This window comes from Suncus etruscus, chromosome 7 (assembly GCF_024139225.1).
Source record: "Suncus etruscus isolate mSunEtr1 chromosome 7, mSunEtr1.pri.cur, whole genome shotgun sequence".
Classification (NCBI taxonomy): Eukaryota; Metazoa; Chordata; class Mammalia; order Eulipotyphla; family Soricidae; genus Suncus; species Suncus etruscus.
This window is the reverse complement of record NC_064854.1, coordinates 131663794-131691669: the sequence shown is the minus strand read 5'-3', so window position 1 is coordinate 131691669 and position 27876 is coordinate 131663794. Positions and strand designations below refer to the sequence as shown.

The window sequence follows — 27876 nt, the reverse complement described above, 5'->3', positions numbered from 1 at the left end:
GGAAGGTAGGAAGAGGAAGGAAGGCAGGAAGGAAGGAAGGAAGGAAGGAAGGAAGAAGGAAGGAAGGAGGAAGGAAGGAAGGAAGAAGGAAGGAAGGAAGGAAGGATGAAAGGAAGGAAGGAAGGGGAAGAAAGGCAGGAAAGAAGGAAGGAAGGCAGGCAGGAAGAAGGAAGGCAGGAAGGAAGGAAGGAATGTAGGAAGGAAGGACAGAAGGAAGGCAAGAAAGAAGGAAGGAAGGGGAAGAAAGGCAGGAAAGAAGGAAGGCAGGCAGGAAGGACGGAAGGAAGGAAGAGGAAGGAAGGCAGGAAGAGGAAGGAAGGCAGGAAAGAAGGAAGGAAGGCAGGAAGGAAAGAAGGTAGGAAAAAGGAAGGAAGGAAGGCAGGAAGACAGGCAGGAAGGCAGGAAGGAAGGAAGGAAGGAAGGGAGGAAGGAAGGAAGGAAGGGAGGAAGGAAGGAAGGAAGGAAGGAAGGAAGGAAGGAAGGAAGGAAGGAAGGAAGGAAGGAAGGAAGGAAGGAAGGCAGGAAGACAGGCAGGAAGGCAGGCAGGAAGGAAGGAAGGAAGGAAGAAGGAAGGAAGAAGGAAGGAAGGAAGGAAGGAAAGGAGAGGAAGGAAGGAAGGAAGGAAGGAAGGAAGGAAGGAAGGAAGGAAGGAAGGAAGGAAGGAAGGAAGGAAGGAAGGAAGGAAGGAGGAAGGAGGAAGGAAGGAAGGAAGGAAGGAAGGAAGGAAGGAAGGAGGAAGGAAGGAAGGAAGGAAGGAAGGAAGGAAGGAGGAAGGAAGGAGGAAGGAAGGAAGGAAGGAAGGAAGGTAGGAAGAGGAAGGAAGGAAGGAAGAAGGAAGGAGAAGGAAGGAAGGAGGAAGGAAGAGGAAGGAAGGCAGGGCCTATTTTGGGATACTATGGGATATAGGTATGGAACAGACTAAAGAGAACTCAGAAAGTGAACTCGCTATTGTCCTGGGGATATGAAGGACAGTGACATGATGTGAGGACTATGAGAAAAACTGAGGCAATAAACCTCCTGACTTCTGCCTGGGGTCCAGAATGGAGCCCCTTGCTGAGAGGAAGGGCCAAGTCAGGGGCTTGTTAGGGGCTAGATGATAAAGTTCTGAGTTACAGTCAGTTGAGTTATTACCGCTTGCAAGTGGACACCCTTAAGTAGTCCATTGAACAAATGGAGTCCCAGTAAAAAAAAATCTGGATTGGAATATGGATTTGAGGATTGTTAAAGTTATCACAGCCACGAGAGTCAAGATGCAGAAGAGACAATTTCTAAGAAGCAACCTTGAAAGCAATGCCTTGAAACCCTGTGAATAAGAAGGTGCAGATAAAGGAGGAGTTCCAGGGAGGTTGAAAGAAGTTAGTCCAGGTAGGAGTAAACCCTTGAGCATTGGCTGGGTGTCATAAAATAGATATGTATATATTTATATATGATATACTTTATTTTTGTTTATTTTATATATAAACAAGCAAAATTATGCATAAATTTATATATATATATAAACTAAGAAAGTCTGAACAACATCAAAACCTGAGAAACCTAAGGAGACATGAAGACTGATTGTAATGTGGTAGTCCAGGTAAGATCCTGGGGTGGAAAAAGGGCATAAAGTGAAATATAAGACAACCTGAATAAATCCTGGATGCTAATTAATAGTAATATATGATCATGGGGTCATTAAACATGTACATCTACATATTTGGAAGCATTAATATGAAAAATGGTGCATAGCATTAGGCACTCCAAATTTTCTGTAAAACTAAAAATATTTTTAAAAAGTCTATTTTATATAAAACAGTTGAGACTATGAGTCTCATAAATGCCCCCTACCTTTGCCTCTCTACCTATATTCTCTCTCTCTCCTCTATCTCCTCTCTTCTCCTCTCTTCTCTTCTCTTCTCTTCTCCTCTTCTCTTCTCTTCTCTTCTCTTCTCTTCTCTTCTCTCTCTCTCTCTTTCTCTCAAGTGCTCATGTAACTTGTTTCTCTGGAGAGATCTTCCACCTGACTAGTCCATTCAGTGGCCAAAAGACTCTGGAACTATGATTATTTTTCCTTGCCAAGGAACAGAAGGTCCTCACCTCCACCTACTCTCTTCCTGTTCACAGAAAGAATATTCTCCTCAGGCCAAATTTCATCATGAAAATGTGAAGCAAAGATCAACTGATCCAGGTAAGGTAGGCTCTCGAAGAATTCATGAGGAGTGCAACCCAAGTTAATCTATAGAAATGCTCTGCAAAAGCATATCCCTTAGTTACAATTTTCTTATACTCCCACCTTGCTCAATGGTTGACTTGATTTCCTCCCTGCAACAAAAGCTTTCATTCTGTGTGGTTTCAAATTCCATTTCCACCATTACCTCATCACTTGAGCCTTTTTTTCCTCAGCTCTAAAAGAAAGGAACCATCGCTCCATCTAAGAGCAACTGAATAGATTGAATGAGATGAGTGGTAAATTAGATATAATTTCTTCCTCCAAAAAATAAATACAAGTTGGTGAATATCAAATGTCTGGAACCATACCTGGCACTCTTGGTTGTTGTTGAGACATGATCCATTTGGCCAGTGAAGTCCCTAAAGATCTAAGTGTATCACTTGGGTCCTTGGGACCCTGATGGATTCAGGAAACAGCCACAAAGATGTCTGAGTCAGGTAGAAGCTGGGCCTGGTTCCAAAGACCAGTGTTGAGGGGTAGGGCTGGGTGGCCATAAATTCAAGATTTACACCTGGTCCATAGAAGGTGCAAAATTGAACTGGCCAGTTCCAGTTTGAGGTTTCCTGGTCCCCACAGAGCCTTAAACGTTGGGCAGAAGGACCAATTCTCTGGACAGCTCCAGAGGGTATCTATCAGTTCAGGATGGGCTGGATTGTGGTTGGAGGACTGAATGGAATCTTGATTCATCCAACTAACTGAGCCTTAACAAGTAAAAATGTCATCTCTCAGTGACAGATAATTGCTCCCCTTCAGCATTTTTCTGATGAGGAAATGAGGTGACCATGAAGCAGGGACACAGAGTGACCTGCTCTGGGAGCCTGGGGGTCAGGTGACAGATTTGTATTCCAGCTCCCCATGGGGTGTGCGCAAAGAAGAGGCCGCACGTCTATGAGCCTCTGACTCCCATCTATGAAGTTGGAACTTCTATAAATTCTAATAACAATGTTCAGATGATTAAAGAGACTAGGAAATGGGCCTGGAAAGATATTACACTGGTTCGGGGGGCTTGCCTTGCACGTGCCTGACCGGGGTTTGATCCATGGCACCCCAGAAGGACCTTGCATAAGTCCTGACCATAGCTGGGTGTGGTCCATAAAAATGCACGCACATGCATACACACACACACAAAGACTAGAATATAATACACACATACAATTATCAACTATTGTTTTATTGAATTTTTTCATCTTGCATGTTTTAAACCCCCCCCTTACTTTGTATTGATTGAGGCAGTGGCAGCAATACAGGTGGAGCTATGCATACGTTGGTTGCAGAGGTAACAGGACAACCTCAAGCTTCCTTGCGCTGTGATGTGTAAAACATTTTAGAAGGGAGCCTGCATGCACCCAGAGGATACCAAAGATGACATTCAGCTTGCGAGGACAGTGTCCCTGGTCATATAGGTTCATGCTCAGCATGGAGCTCGGTCTCATGCCCAGCAGACAGGTGCTGTACCCCTGAGCTATCCCAGACCTTACACAGTTGTTTTAGAGTGGCACCAGACACACGGTCAACATGACGCCTTTTCATACATTCCAAAACCACCTGCCTTCATTTAATCCTGATATCCTTTTGATTGGTCCTCCCATCTGTCACTGTTGGAGAAACAGATAATAACCCTGTAGAGGCCACAGGCAGCCACAACCTTCTTCCCCTCACCAAGCCCCTTGCTTCTTTCTCAGGAACAACATTTTGATGTCAAGTATGAAGTGTTCCGTGCTAGCCAGAAATCTAAAATACACAGACAGACAGACAAATATGGATATGAATATGGCTAGAGACAACATGTCCCTCCAGATCTGGGTGATCTCCCTACATAGACACACACACACACACACACACACACACACACACACACACACACACACACACACACACACCGTGCCCCATCCAGGGGAGGAAATTGAGACTCTGGGGTCAGGTAGCTCAGCCTTGAGGTCCCACAGCTATTAAGTGGACCCCAGGGGGGACACTCCAGTACCCCACCCCTTCTCAGTGGCTTCGTCTAGGGCCAAGGGGCCCCCGAGGCGAGGGCCTGGCCTGCCCAGCAGCCAGGCTGGAAATCAGGACTCGGGGGTTCTCGCCTGGGTGCTGGCTGCCGGGCAGGCGGGTGTCCTGCGGGGCGCTCACCTGGGCGGGGACACCTGCCCGCTTGGCGCCTCGCGTAACCCGACCGGGCGCGGCGGGGTCGGGGCGCAGAAGGCGCTGGCACCGCGGGCCGGACCGTGCGCTCGGGGCTCCGGGCGCGCCGGGCCGGGGACGCCGGGCTCATGGCACAGAGGCTGGGCGAGCGGGCACTGGCTCCCAACGAGGCCACCGGGCTCTACCGGGCCGTGCTGCTCCGGTCGGGTAAGTGCCAGCCGCTGTCCGAGGCGCCCCGGACTCTCCACTTTAGGGTCCCCGGAGAGCGCGCAGAACGCGCTCAGCCGCTCTCTGCTCCTTCCCTTCTCCTCCTCGCACCTGCCCGGCCCTCCTCCCTCCTTCTTCATGTCACTCGCCTTGCTCCTTCCCTCCCTCCTCTGTTTTCCTTTCAGCCGCTTCTTGGGCCACTTTGGAGCCCCCTTTGGCATTTCTGGGGACGCGCGGGTTCAAGTTCTGGGCGCACGCGGGTGTGCGTGTGGGCGCGCCTTGGTGGAGGCCTCCGGCTTAGCTGGTTCTCCACTGAAGGTGTCGCTGAGGTCTGGGAGGTAAGTTTCAGGCTCCGTTTTTCTCCAAGCCTGTCTTCGCCTTAAGGGGAAAAAAAAAGATCTAGAAAGAAACTCACGATGGATGTTTCGCGTGGCAAGTGGAGTCGGACAGGTGTTTTTCTCCATTTCTTGCCCATGTGTTTCCTTGCAGTGAGCATAGACTGATGAAACAAAGGAAACAAGTGAGTTCATTTAAGCATGATTTGCATAATCATAATGCCCCCCTTTTGCAGTTTAGTTCTTTTGGTTTGGGTGTTATTGTGTTCTGCAGACTCTTCTTGGAGAAGAGAGAAGTTTGGAGAAGGTGAAAACGGGTCTAGGATAAGAATCAGATAGTTTATGATAGGAAATGTCAAAGGGTGGCTGGAGAGATAGTACAGTGGGTGGGATGCTTGCCTGGCACATGGACCACGGGGGTTCAAGCCCCAGAACCCCATATAGTCCTCAGAGCCCCACCAAGAATAATCCCTAAACTCAGAGTCAGGAATAACCCCTGAGCATTGCTGGCCCAAAACAAAACAAACAAAAACAACAACAAAACCAGAAAGTGTCAAAGGACCAGAGGCCCACTCCGATGCCTTGTGCCAGAACCACCCATCCTCCCAACCTTCCCAGTGCAGACCCAGAATCCACAAGTTCTAGGAGCAGGTGCTATGACTGAGTTTCCCTTCACCTAGACTGTATCTCCAGAGAGGTGCAGCGTCAGGGTTTGCAGTGGGGAACTCTGGAAGAGGGGATCTCTAAACTCAAGACAAACCCTGGCCATACTTCAGTCAGGCAGCACTTCCATAGGAAGCACCATAAGCCTGATTGAGGGGCCTATCATCAGATGAATCTGGTTTCAAATCCCAGCTCCAGCGATTGCCCTATAAAGCACTCCCAAGTGCTCCTTCCAAGTTTTTGTCTTCTCCCAACTATAAGAAATAGATATCTCAGATGGTGACAGATTATCTCTCAACCCATCCACAACAGCAGCAGTCCTTGGAAGGTGCCTATGCTAAGCACCGTGGATGGTCTTCAATCTCCAACACCAAAAAGGCATGAGTAATTGTCATCCTAATTTAACCTTTGGGGAGACAGGTGTTCAGAAAATGTAGGTAATTTTCCCACAGAACCCCCTTCCATTCTGTTAGGGATAGAAGAGAACAGACTGAAATGTAACAGGTCCAGCGAGGTGTGGTTTGAGCATCTTCTGAGCACAAAAATAATCATATGAGTAATTGACAGCCATTTTTACACTTATTCTCATCCAGATGCTGCTGCCATCTCAGGATCTTTCATTGCACATTACAGCCGGTGTTCATTGTCTCTGATCTCCAGGCCCTATGCAGAGCCCAAAGATGTTCTGATGAAACACCTATGACCCACATTGCAGGGAAGGAGGCACCATTCACCCCTACTCTAAAAAGGGAAAGGGCGGTAACAGGAGGAACAGCTGAGATTTATCCAGGGCTACATCTTACTTAAGCAAAAGCAAGAAGAGATGCAGTGATTGAACATGTGTGAAGCCCTGGGCTCAACCCCTTCAGTGCCAAAAAATTAAAAGAATATAAATCTGGGGCCGGAGAGATAGCATTAAGGTAAGGCGTTTACCTAACATGCAGAAGGTTGGTGGTTTGAATCCCGGCATCCCATATGGTCCCCAGAGCCTGCCAGGGGTGATTTCTGAGCAGAGAGCCAGGAGGAACCCCTGAGCACTGCCGGGTGTGACCCAAAAACCAAAAAAAAAAAAAAAAGAATATAAATCTTACTTAGCAGGGGCAGTCAGTTGTCATTGTATCTTTCATGAAATGACAATAAACATCCATTAGAAACCCCCATCAATGGTGTTATAGAACCAAAGACCGTAGCCTCAAGGTGTATACCTTTTAATGTAACACTCTTTGAAAAGTCTTCAAAATTATTTTAAAACCATTTTCAAGGGCATTTGCCTTGCATGCAGCAGACCTAGGAGGGACCAGATTCAATTCCTGGCATCCCATAGGGTCCCCCTAGCCTGCCAGGGATGATTTCTGAGTGCAGAGCCAGGAGTAGCCCTGAGCACTGCTGGTGTAGCCCCAAAACCAATTAAGCAGCAAATAAATAAAGTTTAAAGCCACTTTCAACTATTAGGGTAGTATATTAGTCCCTAAAACATGTTGGAATTTTTTAGAGAAATGGGAATAAAGTAGAGGAACTCAAGGCTGGAGAGATAGCACAGGAGTTGAGACATTTGACTTGTCTGAACCAGGCCAACCCTGGTTCACTTCCTTCGCCCCCTATACATCCCCTGAAGAATCGCCAGCAGTGATCCCTGAGCACAGGACTGGGAGTGAACCCAGAGCCACACTGTGTGACCCAGAAAGACAAATAAAGACAAATTCTTGCCCATAATGCCACTCGTCACAGGAATCATCACTCAGTATATCACTAATCACTGGTAATACTTGAATGTATCTCTTCCCAGTTTTTGCTCCACACAACATGTGTGTTCTAACTTTTTTTTTTTAATTCTCAGAAGTCCCCTTGCTGATATCTTAACTTTGAAATTTCAACCAAAGAACATTAAGATAAATAAGACAGAATCCATGTACAATTACTTTGTCCCTCAAGTCCCCAGATTGTAACACATTATAATATTTCTTAACAGCACACAAGGCGATCTAAAGCCATAAAACATACGTAACTCCTTAAACATTACAGGCATAGTATTTTTTTACATTTCCATATACATGCATATTAGCTTAAGTTAACCTCAAATTTTAAGTGGGTTCTTTTTAAGGATTAGAGTCAAAGGAGCACAGTAAAAATGGTGTTCGAGTGGCAACTGTTGTTTGCATAGGCCCACCAAAATATGAGGGACATGGAAAGAAATAACCTTGGCCTAAATACAAAGAGACCCGACCCCTGAAGTTTCCTGGCACAAGACCAATTCTAGGCTCCAGGCAAGCTAGATCGTCCAATCCAAGACACTTTCTGTAGTGCCATGTGTGTTCTAACTTACATCTTTCGTGGAGGATCACACTCAGCAGTGCTTAAGGGTCAGTCCTGGCTTTGTGCTCAGAAATCGCTTCTGGCAGGTTCTAGGGACCATATGGGATGCTGAAGATGGAATCCGGCTTGGTCCCAGGTCAGCTGTGAGCAAGGCAAACGCCCTACCTGCTATGCTATCATTCTGGTCCCCTTGCCGTGCATTTCTCACTGAAGAAACATCCATGTGGCTCTTAAGTGGTGACTAATGACGATGGAGCCCAGCCTCTACAGACACTGAGAGGAATTTTGGGTGCTCTAGCTCCCCTTTGCCTCAAAAAAAACTGCTTATCCCATCTCAGGAGTGCAGGCACGAAACCTGTCTGCGCTCAGTTCTTAGCACCGATGGGAAGGGTTCCCACTGCAGATGGACTGTGGACTGTGGGCCCTGGAGTGATGCTGTCGAGGTTGACCCATAGAACATGACCTATAGGAGCTGGAACTTTTTTTTTTTTGGTTTTTGGTTTTTGGGTCACACCCGGCTGCACTCAGGAGTTCCTCCTGGCTCTATGCTCAGAAATCACCCCTGGCACGCACAGGGGACCATAGGGGATGCCGGGATTACAACCACCGTCCTTCTGCATGAAAGGCAAATGCCTTACCTCCGTGCTATCTCTCCAGCCCCAGGAGCAGGAGCTTTCATGCAGCAGGTAGAGTACTTACTTTGCATGCAGCTGACCTAGATTCAATTTCAGCATTCAAATAGTCTCACAAGCACCACCGGAAGTGATTCCTGAATGATGAGCCAGGAATAAGCCCTGAGCATCAACAGGTTTGTGCACCCCGCTTTCCAACCCTTCCTCCCCAAAAGGACATGATCTCCAGCCTGCCTCCTACCTGGAGCTCAGGCCAGGCTCCCGGAGCAGGAAGCAGCTCTAGAGGGCACCCATGACTGCATTTCTATTACCCGTATTGTTGTGGATAAAAATCCCCTGGCAAGACAACCATCCTTTCCACCCTAACTTGCCACCACTCCCAAAGCAGGATAGCCAGATAAATTACAGGATGCCAAGTAAACGCGAGTCTCGGGTACACAACAAGCAATATTTTAGTCTAAGTGTGTCCTCAATACTGCATGAATTTTCTTTCTGAAAATTATCTGAAGGTTAAACATGCTACTTTTTTTTTTTGTTTTTGTTTTTGTTTTTGTTTTTGGGCCACACCCGGTGACGCTCAGGGGTTACTCCTGGCTATGCGCTCAGAAGTCGCTCCTGGCTTGGGGGACCATATGGGACGCCGGGGGAATCGAACCGCGGTCCATCCTAGGCTAGCGCAGGCAAAGCAGGCACCTTATCCCTAGCGCCACCGCCCGGCCCAAACATGCTACATTTTTATTTGTTACATCTAACAACCCCAGAAATCTCCATGGCTTGATAAGCTTTGCTTTGTCCAATTGGGTTCCCCTAAACACACACAGACACAAAAACACACACACTCATATTTACATCCATCCTCTCCCCCACCCACATCTATGTCCATCTCTTCGCAGAATGAAGGCAGGACACCAAGACATGCTCGGGGGACTATATGATATAAAAGGTCAGACCCAGGGCCTCCGTATTCACTCCAGCTCTTTAAGCCATTCCCCTATCTTCAATGACTGTCTCTTGTTTGGTCATAAGTGAATTAAAGTGGATCAAGAGAGGAAGGCACCCCAGGGTCATTTGCAAACTAAGAGACTGGGACTAGCCATGCCTAATTGCAGTGGGGTTGAGAGCCAGCACTGTGAAACAAGACTCTTACTTATTCCCCACTCTGCCACACTTTCCAGTTTCACACTTGAAATCCCCCCACTGGATAAATTCTTCCTGGATCCAACTTGTTGTAAGGGCAACTCTCCTTTTTTTCCTTTCATAATTTCTCGGAGGATCCCATGACAAGTTTTCCTGCCAATACTGCTTCTCCCCCAGCCTGTCGGAAGGAGGGGGGAAGGTTGGATCTTGGGGATGTTTTGTTGGGTGGCTTCTCAGAAACCTCTTTGAAACCTTGAAAAGTGGCCTTGGAAATTCAGCCTGAACTGGTGGGCAGAATTGGATGTTTTTGAGTTGCCATGGAAACTTCTTGTCTGATGTTTCTGGGCCCAGATAAGCTGGCGCCTGTGCCTGTGGACTTGGAGAAAGTGGGGTCAAAAAGAAAAGGAACGATGTTTTTGGAGCTTCCTAATGCAAGCAGAGACTCAGCCCCCTCCACTACAGATGCAAGGCAATACCGCACTCCCACTCAGGACAGCTTCACCGAATCTTCACGATCCCTTCCTCTTGGTTTCTCCAGTTCCCAAGAAAACAGAACTCAATGGAATGGGAGTGTACAATAGGACAGCCTCTGGAATCCCTCTTTAATTCCATGGGGTTCAGAGTGAATTTGAAGCCCCTGCCCCTGCTCTTCCAGAGTTCTTTCTTTTAGGAGAATGGGGAGATGGACAGGGAAAAACAAGCAAACAAACAAACAAACAAAAAAAAAAAACACTGAGCCCAAGAAGGGTGATAATAATTGAGGCTTGAGTTTGGCCGTTACTGAGGGAAATTCCTAAAAGGTACTTTTGGCCCAGATGTCCTCTGTTTTCCAATTTGTAAAATGGCTACTACAAAACTGGCTGTGATTAGTACCAAAATTATGCCTGTTTGAGAAAATGGGCTCTTATTATAATTTCAACCTGTATTGGTTTTGTTGTTTATACTGTGTATGACAGAAAATATATGCTTATTTTGGGGGGAAGATTTGCAAGAAGTTGTTTTTCAGGTACCAGTTTTTCAGGGACACAAGGACACTCCCTGTGTTACTCAGCCACCCTGGTGGGAAGGGTCAGTGCTCAGGCTCAGAAATGCACAAGGAGCCATGCACAGGAATTAACTCAGAGCCCCACATATCCAAAACATGTGGTCCCACACCATGTGCTATCTCCCTAGTTCCTATGTTTGCTTTTTATATGTATTTCTTTATTTGGGGACCACACCCAGTGGTACTCAGGGGTTACTCCTGGCTCTGTACTCAGGAATCACTCCTGGAGGTGTCTGAAGACTATATGGGATGCCGAGGACCAAACCTGAGTTGGTCATGTGCAAGACAAGTGCTCATCCACTGTACTATCTCTCTAGCCTCTTGCGTGATTTTTTTAAGTCCCAGGCATTATAGAAATGCATTGACAAAGGTGAAGCGTCTATGATTTTATGCAGTAAGAATGTTTCTCAAATGCTGAAGTATAAACACATTTTCAAAGGAACATGGCCCCCTCTGTCACTGTTTCTCACTCAGTAATCCATGACCCAGTGGCTCTATTTTATGTCCCAATCATTCCAAAGGATGTCTAGTAGTGACATTTGAGATTTGTTGGTTTATAACTGGCCTCTGTTAACGATCCCTTTAAATCAAGTTTCCGTGTATATATTAACTTTTGATCTTGGGAGAAAGGGTGATGAACTCATATGTGGGATTCTTCCGTTTGATTGATACTTCACCAAACATAGTGGCTGATATCTTTCCAGTCAGAATGAAAGTGTGTTCAAAGACCTTTGTTTCTCTTGCTGCTCATTTCTGTTGTCCCTTTCCTTTGGTCGCTGCTGCTGCTGCTGCTGTTGTTGTTGAGGTCATTGTTGTGGTGATGACTGGAGGTGTCATACACTTGATCGTGACTGGAGGTGACATACACTTGATCGTGGTGCTCGCCAGGGCTCGAACCCTGGGATGCAGTCTCACACACGCTCACAATGGCACACTTTGTTGGCACCAGGGAGCCCAAGAGGCTGTGTCTGGGAAACTCAGGTGTGCCAGGGCAGTGTCTGGAATCGGACACAAAACCTTATGTCTACAAGATAGGCAGTCAAATATCCTGGAACCCCAAATGGATGTGCCATCAGTGCATCCCATCTCATTATGTGGTAGAACATAATCTCTCAGTGATGGGGTGTGACCTGAACCATGGTGACTATTGAATATACACATACACACACACAAGTACTCTAAAAAGGTGGTATGTTTTAAGTTCAAGAATTTATATGTGGTAACCTAAGAACCCCAAAATACAATGTAGAAAAAGCCCTCTGCATTCTTATGTTCATCACAGCACTATTCACAATAGCCAGAATCTGGAAACAACCCAAGTGCCTGAAAAAAAAAAAAAGATGAGTAGATAAAGAAACTGCGGTACATCTACACAATGGAATACTGTGTAGCTACTAGGAAAAAATGAAGTCACAAAATTCTCATATACAAGGATAAATATAAAGAATATTATGCTGAGCAAAATGAGTCAGAGGGAGTGGGATAGACATAGAATGATAACAACCATAAAAAAGAATAAAAAAAAGATAGTATAGTAATACTATCCAGAGACAATAGAGATGAGGGCCAGGAGGACCAGTCCATTGAAGCTTCCCACAAATAGTGGGGGAGAGCAGTTAGAACAGAGGAGGGACCACTATAACAATGATAGTTGGAAATAATCATTCTAGAAAAGAATTGGGTGCTGAAAGGAGGTAAATTGATAGGCATGATACCCCTCAACAAGAATATTGCAAACCACAGTGTCTAAAAGGGAGGGGGAAGAAAGGAAGAGAGAAAGAGAGACAGAAAGATGTCTGCCACAGAGGCAGTTGGGGAAGGGAAGGAGGGAAACTGGAGACATTAGGGGAAATGTGCAGGAATGGAGGGTGTTGTATATCATATGATGGAAACTCAACCATGATAACTTTTATCTGTAAAAAATAAACTGTGTTATAAACAACCTTCTAATCACTGTGTTTAAATAGAGATATAGTCATTAAAATAATAAGTCAGTAAAAAGGACTTCTGTGAGAAGGGAGTAAAAGTACACCAGTAGGTCATTTGTCTTGCACATGGCCAATTCAGATTCAGTCACCATTTTACCACATGATCCCCTGAGCCTGCCAGGAGTAATTCCTGAATGTAGAGCTAGGAGTATCCACTGAGCACCACCATGCGTGACCCCAAAACAAAATAATAATGATAATAATAATTTGGTGTGTTTATGTCAATAGCTACTGAGCACCACTGTACTGAGACTAGAATCCTAAGTAGGATAAGATGAGATATGGCCCCACTCAGGCTGGGAGTTCAGAGGAAGAATGAGTGAAATTACATTCAATGTGTCTGACTGCCTGGGGAAAATGACAGCCATCTCTGGGAATTCCTGCCTAAGTCCTGGGCTCTCAGTTACCCTGGAAGCTGCCATCAGTCTTCAGCAAGTGTGGAAAACAAGGTCACAGCTCACAGGGGTCTCTGTCTCCTCCAAAAGAACTGATAGAGGAGTCTGCCCTCTCCGGGAGGCAGAAGCTGTCAATGGCATCTTGCCCCAGGATCCCTCCCATTCTTTCAGCTGTCAGAGGGCACTGGGATTGGCTCAGACAAGCCACTGTGGGCCTTGGAAGTGCTCCAAAGAATCATTTGGGAGCAGGACAACATGTGGGTGGGGACCAGGACAGCAAAGAGTGGTTAGACAAGAATTTAGTTGTAGTTAACAAGAATGTAGCTTAGTTTCGCATCAGAATTCAGCAACTTAAGCCCGAACATGGTGGGAAGCTGGGGGCAGTCGCCATTCAAAATATCTCAAGAGAAGCAGAATTGAGGGGAAAAAAACAAAAGACCACACATTGTTTCCAGACTATTATTTCCTAGCCAAGAATCTGTAGGACTTTCCGTTTCAATGGCAGGCTGCAGGGCCCCCCAGGACTTGTACAACCTGCCCCCCTTTACCCCATGTGACCCCTCCAATGCACACACCCCAAACTCCAGCCCTACTGTCCTTTATCCATCCTATCGAGCTCACTCTATCCCTGGAATATTCTAGATTTCTCACCCCCCAAGCCTCCGTAAGTGTCACCTCCTCAGGTTGTTCCTGCCCTTTCACCTCATCCACTCCTACCTTCCCCACCTCATTCTTCACAGCTCCACATTTCCTCATAGGTCTTCTCAGTTTTTAATCTGTCCCTCCCCTGCTGTGGCCAGTAACTTGAGCTCAATGAAACAGTTCCTGGAACACAACAGGTACTCAGTAAGTACCTGTCACATGAATAATAGATTTTTAAAACTGTGTTCTTGGTGCCTTTATTCATGTTCAGTGTATGTTCTGGCCAACCATGGCCCTTTATGAGGGAGTTGAGCTGCAACCTACTTTCACTAGCTGCCACCAAGTGTTCTTGCAATGTGACTGAAGGCAGTGAGTAGAGCTTAGAAACACTTGCCTATGTTCATGAGAACGTTAGTTCCTTCTCTGTAAGCACCCAGGTGAACCTTCAGCCTCTGGGCATTGGGGAGTCCACACATGGCAGCACTCAGAGGTTACCCCTAACTCTGCACTCAGAAATCACTCCCGGCAGTCTCGGGGGACCATATGGGATGCTGGGAATCGAACCTAGATAGGCCGCATGCAAGGCAAATGCCCTATCTGCTGTGCTATTGCTCTGGTTTCTCTCTGCACATTCTTTATCTTCACAGTCACACCTTTATTCTCTGAGAACAGTTCCTGGAGCAAAGATTCAGCCAGGGCCAACACTGGGGAGTTCTGTCCCTCTACAGGAACAGGCCAATTTGCTGCACTCCAAACTCCTGCTCTTACAAACGTCATCCCATCTCTAGCATCTCCCAGACCACCTATCACTATATGACATTCATCACGCACACAGACCAAAGCTCCCAGCCATGGCACGGCTCTTAAAGAGGCTGGGACCCAGCTGGGCTGCCCCAGGCCCATTCCCCAGTCCTGGCCTGGGGCCACCTCCACTGTCCCCTCTCCTATTCCCTCTTCTTCGTATCATCATCTGTCAGAAGGAAGCTCAGGGGCGATGAGTCAATAATGTAGATGAAGTTTTCAGATTCCCCGAGGCTGATGACTGGAGCTGAGTGGTTTCCCCACCGCTCACCCCCTGCTGCAGGAAGCGGGCTTCCCTCCTGGGGGACGTGCTGGAATGTACTTGCTGACCCTCCCATGAGGGAAATGCCTCTACATGAGCTGCTCTGCTCAGAACAAAGCCTGGCAGGTCTCGCTGGCTGCCAGAATAGGTATTTATTTGTGCTCTCCAACACGCGGTGTGGACACGGTGTTCCGCATCATGGAAGTGGCCGTGTACCAACTGAAATATCTGTTACTATAGTAACAGTTCCTTTTTATTGATACCAGAATAAACAGGAATGCAAAGCTGCCTCCCTGGCTGGCACATTGCAACAGCCTGCAAGCCCGGGGAGTTTAAGAACCCGCCCTGTGGAGGCAGCCTTCTTGCTAGCCGGGACTTCCCACGGAGCGCCCAGCCTGGCGCTCAGCTCCTGCGTGGCCTTCGAGGACGCCGCTGAGAAGTAAGACCATTACTCTTCTGTTTGAGCTGCCGTTAAGCGGGGTGCTTGCTAGAAGGGGGTGCAGGGCAGGAAGGCTCAGGGAGCCCACGAGTCTGTCTGGGAAGCTGAGCACTTTGAGCTTAGGTCCCCAGGCTCTGCCTCTAAAGCTAGAAAAACTTCAGAGGTGCCTTCTGACCCCCAGGTTTGGGGAAAGGAGAGGAGACAAGTGGAAGGCCCTAGGGCCTAGATTCACTCCCTGTTCTTGTTCATCTCTCCTTTTATAGATGAATAACAATCAGTGTATGTCTGGTTTCATCCAGTCTTTTATCACAAGAATGGGGTTTTATGTTCACAACTGAGACATGAAGGTGGGTTGTGCGGGAGAATGCAAAGGTGAGAAGGCATATTTGTTTGTCAGACAGCCTTGGGCTCAGGTCCTTGCCCCTTCATTCACAGGCTCTGTGAGCTGGGGAAGACTGAAACATCAGTTACCCCATCTGTAAAAAGAGGTAACCACTGGACTTCTGTCCTCAGCTCTACGGCTGGAATTTCATGAGATGTGGCTGTGAGGAATCAGCCCAATGTGTCTTGTCACCCATATTTTAGGTGAACTTGACTCTCACATTCCGTCGTCCAGGGCAAGTGTGGAGCTGGGCCAGAAAGCAGGGACGTTGGATGAGGTGTGCCGACTGTTTGGAACTGCCACCAAACCTGACTGGTTCCTCACTATGAAGCAACACAGACCCGAGTATTGGGTGCTTAGCTCCCAAGTGCTCCCAAAAGTTCTGTTGTGGGAGTATCTTCCATGGTCTTTTCCCTGTAGACCTCTAAATGGAAGTAAGGAGCATCCTGCCAGGGTGAGGAACAGGTCTGTCTGCCCTGTGTCCCTTTCTCAGAGCCCAACTTTACCACCCACTGAACTGGATGCTGCTGCCAACTGGATTCATACCCTGAGCACTTGCCCAGACACTGGGAGGTCACAGGGACCATTCAGGATCCTGGAAGTTTATCTTGAGACATTTTCTCCTGGACAGGAAGTGGCAGCCAATGGACAAGTCACTCTGACAGGGGCTTCTAGCCTGGACCTCTCCTCACCCACCCCTGGGGGAGACCCAGAGAAGCTCCAGAGACACTGTCCTTTGGTGCAGAAATAGAATTGGATAGACTAGAAATAGAATCAGGAAATGCAGTGGCCACACTTGTCGCATTTACTGAAAGCTTCTCTCTCTGCCCATAGTTATTTAAAAGTGTCTCTCTTCTCTGTGCCTCCACCCTGTGAGACCTTGAACCAAGTGGGGCCTGGGTGTGTTCCAAACCCATAAGTTTGAACAGAAGTAAGAACTCAGCTCGGAGGGCAGGACAGGGCTGGGGTGGCCAGAGGGGAAGTTTGACCACTACCCAGGGGAGGAAGATCAACAGCCGTTCCCTCCTGAGCTAAGACTGACCAGTAGGCAGACAGGACAGGCCCTGGACTCTGGCTTCGACCCGAAGCTGCTGGGGCTGGGTGAGGTCAGTTTATACAGGGTACAGAGTTTGTACAGTTACCAGGCTCCATTTTCTCATCTGTAAAATGTGCTCAGGCGGTCTCTTCAATAGGTTCTTCAATAAGTCTAATAAGTTCATGGGGCTGGAGAGATAGTAAGGCATTTGCCTTGCATGCAGAAGGTCGGTGGTTCGAATCCCAGCATCCCATATGGTCCCCTGAGCCTACCAGGAGTAATTTCTGAACATAAAGCCAGGAGGAGCCCCTGAGTGCTGCCGGGTGTGACCCAAAAACAAACAAAAAAGTTCAAAAAGTTCTTAAATTCTTCACAGAGAAAGAAAGAGCACATATAAATTGACTTTGGATAGGATCAGGACTTTGCACATGAGAGAATGAAAGTATTAGGAAAAGCGCTTAATTGGGAATCTGCACACACCTTTTGCCTAGTATCGTGGAACACCAGTTTGGACTCTCTAAGCTTCTTTATACTCACCTCTGAGGTGGGAATACTGACTCAGCACCACTGGCTGCCTCCTGGAGTGACGAGGTTGGGGGGTGCTGTTGGGCTGCAAAGGAGGCAAGTGAACTTTTACTTCATGCAGATCCCTCTTTGGGCAGGAGGATCCCAGTTTGCCTACACTCCAAGTCACCGATTAACTAATCATGCACCAAACCATTCCACTTTCTCAGTGCCCTCTCCCTTCTGGTAGCTTTAGTCATTATTTCTTTGGTATTGGGGCTCAGAGACATTCAACCTCCCAGCAGCTAGGAAGGGGTACGGCCATGATCCAAACCCAGGCAGCCTCCCACAAACATCCTCTTAAACTACTTGGTTTCACTAGCTGGTGATCACTTGTTAGAGTGGGTGCATAGGAGCTGGGACAGGACTGGGTACCCAAAGGGACCTAAGGCTTAAGCAACTGCTATTCTGATGAACCAGTCCCTGGTCTTATGACTTGGCTTAGCTCAGGGTGACGCTCTTACAGTCACATTTCACTGCGAAATACAGGCCCATCTTGTAGCTGGGAGTATGGTAATATGCTTGGCTCGATTGCTGACGCTGGTTTGATCCCGGGCACTATCTGTGGTCTTCTGAACACATGAAGGGTCATGCTTGAGCATAGAGTCAGGAGTAGCCCCTCGTCCAAAATCTCCTTCCCAACGAAAAAGGAAGAACTGTGTGAACCAAATGAGACCTGTGAGGATGCCCAGTCAGCTGAAATCACTTAGGCCAAGGCAAAGGAGTTTGGTGTTGGGATGGGAGAGCTAGTTCTCTTTTTTTGACTCCAAGGTTTGCAACATTGGCTAACTAGTGGAATCCCCTGGGAAGCTTTTAAAATTCCAAAGACCATGTCGACTCCCAGGCTGGCAAGATCAGATTACAGGGCAAGACTCTAACACTGGCATTTCAGAAACCTCCTCTGATAATGTCAGTGTGCAGCGAACCGAATAGTTCTGCCTCCTTCGGCCTTTCTCTAACAACAAAACTCTCCTGCCATTTAACTCTCTCCCCGGCTCTCCTAGTCTTCTCCCCTCCAGCTCTTCCTTTGGCACTTCAACTGTTTCATTTCGGAGATGACCTGAAAGCATTCACCTCACCTGTCCAGAGCAGCCCTAGGAAAGGACCCCTCCTCTGGCCAGGAGGCCCACCTGACTCACAAGAGAGCCAGGATTTGGGCACTCCTAAGTGTCTCTTATTCTGTCTGGCTCCTATAGGATGCTCTCCGACTCAGGTTTTGGGTTATTGAGTTAAGTTGGGGTTTTGGTTTGGAGAGGAGGAGTGGGGGAACCCAATGAAGTTCAGGGCTTACTCCTGGCTCTATGCTCAGAGATCACTCCTGGCGGTGCTGGGCCATTTCAATTCACCTGAAGGGTAAGAAGCCTGGTTCACAGGTCGATAAGCCCTGAGGCATAGAGGACAGCAGTGTTCCTGACCTCATGTTCCTTGGGATTCCCCTCACTAAGCAGCTTCAGTTTTCCATCCCTGAACTGAACAATCAGCTGCATTCCTCAGATTCCAGCCTCAAATAACACACCCCTGGCCTCAAAGAAACACCAGCCCTCACAGCTCGTTGCTAATTTCGAAAGAAAAAAAGAAAAAAGAAAAAAAAAAACAGGGCTGGAAAGATGGTTCAATGGACTGATGAATACCTGGGTTCTGTCCATGACACCACCACCACCCCCACCCCCGGCACTGCCAGGTGTCACACATTCCCTGCACCAAGCACAGAGCCAGGAGTAGAACCCATGATTATAATAACATAGATAACTCAAAGGGTTGGTGCACATGCTTTGTATATGGGAGACCCTGATTCAATGTATGGCACCACACAATCCCCCAAGCAGTGCCAAAGTGACCAAGCAATGTCGTTTCTGTGTATCAGCCCCCCACCAAAAAATCATTACTATTAAATAATAATAATGAAAGGCCTGAAGTCTATCCTTGAGCAAGAGATCAGGGAGTGATTAACTCATTGACAAGATATAGAATTGGAACTGTAGCCACAGGGGCCAGCACTGGCTGATGCAAAGAGCCCTTCTCCCAAGGAGGACTTTGTCTGTCTGTCCCTCTCCTAGTGAGACCAGGTGGGGCAGACAGCCCATTGGCTGACTGAGGGGATGGCTTTGGGCTGAAGGTTCACAGACTAACCTAGTATTTCACACTAGAAATAGAGGGCAAGGCCTTGCCCGCTGGAAAAGAAAAAAAGCGAAAGGCATTAAAAGCCAAAAAAAAGTTTTCTCAAACAACCTGCTGATTTTTTTTTGTTCCCCATTGGGCAGTGAGAATGACCTTTTAGAAACTGAATGAAATGTGATCTTGACCCAGCTTATACACACCCTCGCTCACTCTTTCCACCGTCACGCACACCCCTCCAGGCACACTGTGCCTTTTCATTCCCACAACAAACCAAGGTTATGCAAGACACAGGAGTCACATAATCTCTTCTCTCTACCCGGGAGAGTCTCCTTCGTTCTTCTTTCGCTTGTGTGTGTTTGGGACCCTACTCAGAAATTCTCTGGGGTTATTCCCACCCTGCGCTCAGACATCACTCCTGGGGGACCACATGGCATGACCTGAGGTAAAACCTGGGTCAGCGTGTTCAAGGCATGCACCCTACCCATTGCACTAGGCATCCTTCGTAAACAACCAAGCGATCATAATCACCTCACGCACACTGGGAAGGCCCTCCCTGGGCCTGGCGAAGGGAGACTGTTTCTGCCACTTTCCCTGGCAGCCTGCCTGGCACCCTCCAACTCTTAACCTTTGATTCTTACTGTTTCATGTACATGTTTACTGTGTGCCTCCAAGTAGGACTGTGGGGTCAGGGACCTTACTTGTTTGCAGGTCTCTGAGTCTGCCCAGGGTCCTACAAGGCCAAATGCAGAAACTGAAACCTGATGTGGAAGAAATGCTGCTTTTGTCCTCTCCTTTCTCCATACTCATTCCTGTTATGCACAACTTTTGTTTTTTAAGTATTTATTTTGAAGGAGGGCACATTACTGACTCTCCCTTCCAAATGCTTCTCTGTTTAGCCACTTGAGACTTCTGAATACATGGCAGTCTCGTGCATACATTACTTCTGCCAACTTTTTTAAAGTTTCAGAATTGATTTCTGATTCCTGCCTTATTACTTCATCAACATGTAATTAGTTCTTGGGCTACAGAGGTAGCTCAAAGGGCTGAAATATATGCTGAACTCAACACTACACAATGCCCCTGGTATACACGGGTAATGACTCCCCAGCACCAAACCACTGCTGGGGAAAGGAAAAGAAAAAGGTGATATGACTGATGAAAACTGTGAAGCTTTGGAAAGAATGAGGCCCAGGCGGACCAAAAGCAAGATAAACAGTAACAAAGCTGCAGTTATTTAAATGTGGGGTGACACTAGCCTGGACAGGATGAGCTGAGGACATAGAGAGGGAAAAAAGCACGTATTTGATTCAGTGATCGCAATGGGGAGCACAAAGGTTCCCAGAAGGAAAAGGAATTTCTGAACGAAGGCATTTCAGTGCATTGCTCCCAGGTTGCTTAAGCCCAGGCCCTAAGAACATAGTTCCTTTTTCACAAAGAGAAAGAGTTGACAGAGCTCTTTGAGTCACACCAGATATTATCACGATCATTTATTAAAGGGCAAAAAAGTAGAGAAATAACCAGCTTTAAACGAGAGAAGATGAAAAGAAGGAAATTAGTTAATTTTGTTTGTTTGTTTGTTTGTTTGTTTTTCGGGTCAGCACTCATGGGCTACTCCTGGCTCTGCACTCAGAAATCGCTCCTGGCAGACTCAGGGGACCATATAGGATGCTGGGGATTGAACCTGTGTCCAGCCTAGATTGGCTGTGTGCATGGCAAATGCCCTACCACTGCACTATCTCTCTGACCCCCTAAAATTCATATTTTAAATCAGTTTTGGGAGGCTGGAGAGATAGTATAGTAGGTGGGACTCTTGTCTTGCACACAAGTGACCTGGGTTCAATCCCGACATCCAGTATGATTCCTCAAGACCCACCAGGAATGATCCCAGAGTAGAATCAGGAGTGAGCCCTGAGCACTGACGGCTGAGTATGACCCTTAAACAAGATCAACAAGAAAAAATAACAGTTTGAGAATATGAATTCGAGAAGAATTAGCAAATAGAACCCTGTGCTTTGACACAGTATCTATATCCAAAAAATCCTATAATCATTCATACATTTTTCTAGTTTACACAGTGCCTTGCAACTGTGGTCCCACTTAATCGTAGCAAGAGCCCTCTGGTGAGCAATACAGAAATCTTGACCATAAGTCTGCCATGCCATCATTTGCCAAGTCTAGCCTCCCCTTTCGTGTCTGCATCTCTGATACCTCGCATTGCAGTCCACATCCATCAGCCCTCCTCCTGTGTTTTTCATTCCAAAAGAACTGTTGCCCACTTCCAGGGTTTTTTCTTTGGTTTGTTTTTGGGCTTTGAGACTATTCCCAGTGGCGCTAAGGCCTTACTCCTGGCTCTGTGCTTAGGGATGACTCCTAGTGTGTTGCATCAAATAATTAAAGATGGAAAAGGATGGAGGTGGATGGAGGCCTTTATCCTTAGGCCCCGGCCACGTGGCTTCATCCCCCATCAATCGGCAGGTCTGGGGTCCAGGAAAGCGATGGGTATCGAACTCACTCACAGGCAGGCATCAGGAAGCATCAACTTTATTCATGCCCTATTCACCACATGTGTGTGGCCTCTCTCATAACCCTTCAAGCACAGCCATTCTTCGCTAGCCCTGCATCTTAACTCCTTTCAGCCATCTTCCCTTTGAGCTCCATGCTGGCCAAAGACCAGAAGCACGAGAGCGCCAGCCAAAAATACCTAATCCCCTCTGGTCCATACCTTATCTACCTTTTCCAAAACCCCTCCCAGGAATGGGCGGGGTCTTGCAGGTAAGGTCAACTTACATAGGGAGAAAGGGTGGGGGATGAGGCTTCACTAGTGGGACTCAGGACGACATGGGATTCCAGGGATTGAAGCCATGCAAGGCAAGCACCCTATCCACACTACTATTGCCCCCCACTTTCAGAAGCCACCATCCTATAGAGTTCAGAGAATGCCCATTCAACCATCAAAGCCCGCTCATTCTCTTCTCAGTGCTGGAAGGAAGTGAGGCCGGTCTATAGGCAGTGGAGTGCTTCCAAGTAGGGTGAAGAGAGAATATGACCATTCCATGGCCAGGTAGAAATCATCTGCTGTAAAGTCACAAGTTCACAAGATTAATTCTGTGCTTTGGTTTCTTCTGCAAAATATATATCTACCAATAATTTATTAAGTGCCTATTATCGACCATAGCAGACACTGCCTCTCTGTGTCTTTTCCTTTTGCCTTCTCATAAACATCTGATGGATGTGCAGCCAGCCAGCCAGCTCAGTAGTTGTCAGCCACTGCTCTGGCCAACCAGAAGCATTAAAGCTCTCTGCATTAGAAATGACAAGCTTCTCTTGATAGTGAGACTAACTGTAGTTCCAGCTTGTATACTCTTCTCTTTGATTCAGAGATGAACTGAAGATTAGAAGTTAGGTTAGGTTAGATTAGATTAGATTAGATTAGATTAGATTAGATAGAAGGATGGACTCTTCTACCAGAGAATTTGGAGCTATAGGTAGGGAAGGTGTGCCCTAGGGTAATGTCTTCTTTCTATCGCTACTTTTCTTGAGGGGGAGTTTTTGGGCAGCACACGGCAGTTTTCCAGGGTTACTCCTGGCTCTGCACTCAGTAATCACTCCTGACCGCAGTGGACTAATAGGATGCCGGGGATGAAACGCTGGCCAGCCACTGCATGCAAGACTATGCCCGATCTGCTGTGCTATTGCTTCAGCCTCCTCTATCGTTGCTTTTATCTGAAGTATCTTTAACAAATAAAATCAATAATATCTTGGGGCTGGAGTGGTGGCATGAGCCGTAACGCATCTGCCTTGCACACACCAGCCTAGGACCGAGGCTCAGTCCCCTGGCATCTCATATGGTCCCCCAAGCCAGGAGCAATTTCTGAGTGCATAGCCAGGAGTAACCCCTGAGTGTCATCGGGTGTGGCCCAAAAACCAAAAGAAAAAAATCAATAATATCTTTTTAATGTCTTTCTCAAATACAGTCTCATTGGAAACCCAATCCAGTTTTTCTCTACAGGGGAGGCAGGTGTTCTCCACTGGGCCATAAGCACCTCTGTGTGTCCGTTCCAACTCCCATGACCCAGCGACACTTACCCCTGTCCCCTCCTTGCCCTCAACCTCTCCAGCCCTCACCATCCTCCACGCAGTGTCCACAGTTTCTAGTTCCAAAAAAGGCTCTGAAAGGCTGGCCCATTGGTCAGAACCAAGAAGAGCAGGTGGCCAAGTCCACAACACACCAAGTCCTGACTCTAGAACGGTGTAATGTGGGGAGGTCTTGTCTCCCAGCTCAGACCTGCTCCCTCTCTTGCTCTAGCCGCCATGTACTCGGAGATCCAGCGGGAACGAGCAGACATCGGGGGTCTGATGGCCCGGCCAGAGTACAGAGAGTGGAACCCAGAGCTTATCAAGCCCAAGAAGCTCCTGAACCCCGTGAAGGCCTCCCGGAGCCACCAGGAGCTGCACCGGGAGCTGCTCATGAACCACAGAAGGTGGGTTCTTTCTCTCTCTGTCTCTCTGTCTCTCTCTGTCTCTCTGTCTCTCTGTCTCTCTCTGTATTTCTCTGTCTCTCTCTGTCTCTCTCTCTGTCTCTCTCTGTCTCTCTCTGTCTCTCTCTGTCTCTCTCTGTCTCTCTCTGTCTCTCTCTGTCTCTCTCTCTCTCTCTCTCTCTCTCTCTCTCTCTCTTTAGGGAAAGGGAATGATGTCCACCCTGGCGGTCGTCCTGAGCCCTGAGGGGGCCAACAGTCCTGCGTAGTCACCCTGTTCCTACCCCACTCCAGTTGCCACCATAGGCATTTCCTGAACACCTGCTTTGTGTCTGTCACGGTGTCCAGACCTGGGGGAACCAGGAGGCGTGAGACCCAGTTCTGTCCTTCCAAAGGAATGGGTATAAAGTGGACCCCAACCTCTTTCCTTGGAAATCTGATGAGGGCTTTAGGGACATATTGGGACCTCAGAGGATCACCCAGGAGGACCTAAAATGACCTCAGAAAGGAGGCGACACCTCGACCCAGAGCGGAAGGTAGGCAGGAGTCACCCAGGCCAGGAAGTGGGAATCGGCAGGCAGAAGGGAGAACTTCCCGGCAGAGATGTGCCTGTGTGAACACACAGGAGAACGTGGCCATGGCCCAGAGCATCGCTGCCCTGGGAGGTCTCTGGTGGGGAATGGCAAGGGTGGAGGAAGCGTAACTGGAGTGGAGAGGGAGAGGCACAGTCGTGCTCTAAAAGAGAGATGGGCTTGCCATGGCAGGGCTGGCAGGCGGCATGTGAAGTAGGAGAGAGCTGGTTAAAGTCAGGATGACCATACAGTCGTGTCTCTACAGCTCTCTCTGCTGGCAGATTCTGGTATTGGTGGCGGCCGATTTCATGGTGTGTGGGAGGGGGGGTGTCTGTGTGTGTGTGTGTGTGTGTGTGTGTGTGTGTGTGTGTGTGTGTGTGTGTGTGTGTGTGTCTGTGTGTCTGTGTGTCTGTGTGTCTGTGTGTCTGTGTGTCTGTGTCTGTGTCTGTGTCTGTGTGTCTGTGTGTCTCTGTGTGTTTGGCTTTGGAGGCCACACCCAGCAGTGCTCAGAAGTACTTTTGGTGGATTTAGGGGACCATTTGGGATTGCCCCCGATTGAACCTGAGTCAGCTATGTGCAAGGGAAGTGCTCTACCCACTGTTCCGTAGCTCCAGCCCCAATTTCATTCTTTTTTGTTTTGTTTTGTTTTTTGGGTCACACCCAGCAGTGCTCAGGGGTTACTCCTGGTTTTGTACTCAGAAATCGGGGCACCATATGGGATGCCAGGAATTAAACGAGGGTCCTTCTTGGGTTGGCCGCATGCAAGACAAATGCTCCACTGCTGTACTAGCACTCTGGCCCCTCAAATGTCATTCTTGTTTCACATGCTAGTGACCCTCCCACAGATTAATAGCATTTTATTTCCTCTGTGCTTTCTTTTGAGTACATCATAAGTCATTCCTCTAATTGCCTTTTAGAGTCAGCCATTTAAATGTCAAAGATATCACAACAATAGAAAATGAAAGCCTAAAAGATAATCAGGGGAGAATATTTCAGTATAAACAACAGATTTATATTTACACAAACCCGTAGCAAAAAACAACCAACAAGCAACAGTTCACAAAAGAAGAAATGAAAATCAGACAACACATGATCACTGAGCTACATGCCTGCCAATAGTCTTCAGTGTGAAAACATTATCTACAGGGGCCAGAGAGATGGTATAGTGGGTAGAGTACTTGCCTTGCACATGGTCAACCTGGATTTGATCCCTGGAATTTCATAGGGATCCTTGAGCCAGGATTCTTGCCCAGGTGCAGAGCCAAGAGTAAATCCTGAGCATAACCAGGTATGGCCCCAAAACATATATAATAACAATAAAATATTATTTTGCTTTTGAGCCACACCAGGCGCCACTCAAGGGTTACTCCAGGCTCTTCATTCAGAAATCGCTCCTGATCGGTGCAGGGGACCATATGGGATGCCAAAGATTGAACCTGGGTCCATCCCAGGTCAGCAGCATGCAAGGCAAATGCCCTGCCATTGTGCTAGCACTCCAAATATAATGATTTTTAAATAAGGTGTTGTTTAATTACCTGGAGATAAAGAGAAGCAGAAGCTCTTGCCAGAGCGATTTTGCTGGCAGAGTATAAACTGGAGATCTTTGGGGGGGGGGGGGAGGGACACTCATCAACTTCACCTCCAGAAACTCACTGAGAAAACAACCAGAAGCCACGTAAAGTCTGGCCTCTGCAGCCAGGCAGGGAAGGCTGCATGAAAGAAGGGTTGTGTCACCACCAGAGGACACATCTGGAGCTGGTGCAGGGGCCTGTCCAGGGCCCCCTGACGGTTCCCTCCCACCCCAGGGGCCTGGGTGTGGACAGCAAACCCGAACTGCAGCGGGTCCTGGAGCACCGTCGGCGGAACCAGCTCATCAAGAAGAAGAAAGAGGAGCTGGAGGCCAAGCGGATGCAGTGCCCCTTCGAGCAGGAGCTGCTGAGACGACAGCAGAGGCTGAATCAGGTGTGGGGAGCCCCCAGCCATGCCCCCTTCCAGGTCACCTCCTGGGCCAGGAAGGGACTCTGCAGGCGATCTCAGCCCGCCACAGAAAGGAGGCTGAGCAGAACAAAGCCTGGACCTGGGGCCACTGCTGGCCTGAGTCCTCCCTTGGTCACTCACTTTGCTAGTGACTTTGTGACTTCCCTTCCTTGAATCTCTTTCCTCGGCTCTTGCCCGGCCAGGAGTCATTCCCTTTATAGTCTTGAAAACCTGGGGGGCTCAGAGGATGTGGGGAATGTAAACCAGGCTGCACAGGCTCAAACTGTGTCTCCCACCCATCTGCCAAGCTCGGGGTAAGACAGATGCCAGGCTCTCCCCAAGCCCACCAGCCTCTGAGACTAGGAATATTCCTTTATAGCTCACACATTGTCCATTTTTGCTTCTCTCCCCTTCAGCTGGAAAACCCCCCTGAGAAGGAAGAGGAGCACGCCCCAGAATTCATAAAAGTCAGAGAAAACCTGCGAAGAATTGCCACGCTGAGCAGTGAAGAGGGAGTGCTGTAGACTGGGCCCCAGGGAAACCCTTACAGCCCCTGGCCCCACCTCCAAGCCCCGCTCCAGCCCTTCTGTACCCAGTAGCCTTGGGCCTCAGGTGGGGGACATCTGTGGTGTTGATGGGCGCTTGACTTGCTTCTCTAGAAATACACCATCCCTGGGGCTCTGAATCCAGACTTTCCAGAGTGTTCATGCCTCCTGCTCCAACAGAGGCTAGCGTGGTACAAACCTCCCAGCAAGACTCTCTCTTTGGAGGGGTCCTGAGCCCTGCGGGTCTTTCTAGAACAGTCCAAGAGCCAGACGGGTCCCTAGCCTGGCAAGCTAGCTTCTCTGGCAGCCACAAGGACTCCTGGGAGAGTGTCGGCCACTAGTGACCCCGACGCAGGGCTGGGTCATTTGCCAGAACAGACAGGATGCCTGTCCAGGAGAGGATGTGGAGGATGCTGTCCTAGGCAAGGCAGGCCCAGGTGGCCCCCGATGGGTCAGGCACTGACATCTCGGGGCTTGCCAGCCTGTCCCTGACACCTGCTTCAGCCTCTCCTCGCCATTGCCAGAAAAAGTCCCGTCCCCTCCTGGGCAGCAGCTTCCCTGCTCCCAGCAGCCTCAAAGTGCGTGTCTCCAGTGTCACCGTGCCTGTGGGCTCCTGGGGTCTGACTTGAAGAGCTGAAGTGAAGCTGAGCATCTGCTTGTCCAAGCCAGGGCCACTGGTCTGAGGACCTGGCTATGAGCCACGCGCTTCCTCATCCAGGAGGGGTCCTGGCTGGAAATCTTCAGAAAGCTCTCGCTGGCCCTCAGCTCCCATGCACCTCTGCCCTGGGGGTTCTCACCCCACTACACAGCCCCAAGGGCTCTTTCTGATGCGCTCCATGGACACAGACAGATCCTTGTCTTGCTCACGGGGGTGGACATGGCGGGGGTTTGCACCAGTGAGTTTGTTGGGCACTTGCCAATCTGCATTCCTTGCCACAGTCAGGACTCAGTCTAGCCAAAACCAAAGCCTGGGGGATAGCAAAAAACACAAGGACGA

The 27876-nt window shown here is 48.3% G+C and overlaps 1 protein-coding gene across 3 annotated transcripts in view; it reads left to right on the top strand.

Annotated features, from left to right (window-relative positions):
- FAM107A (family with sequence similarity 107 member A) overlaps positions 1 to 27011 on the top strand; it is a 61481-nt gene extending 34470 nt beyond the window's left edge. The window contains exons 2-5 of one of the 3 annotated variants that reach the window (XM_049776212.1): positions 2104 to 2167; positions 23617 to 23791; positions 26163 to 26319; positions 26751 to 27011. In XM_049776212.1, coding sequence (XP_049632169.1) covers positions 2104 to 2167; positions 23617 to 23791; positions 26163 to 26319; positions 26751 to 26858 — 504 coding nt within the window. In that variant the 3' untranslated portion in view covers positions 26859 to 27011. Of the gene's footprint in view, positions 1 to 1928; positions 2168 to 14970; positions 15211 to 23616; positions 23792 to 26162; positions 26320 to 26750 lie in introns of those variants that run through there. The other 2 variants (XM_049776211.1, XM_049776214.1) reach the window with 2 other exon arrangements.
- The last annotated feature ends 865 nt before the right edge of the window (positions 27012 to 27876 follow it).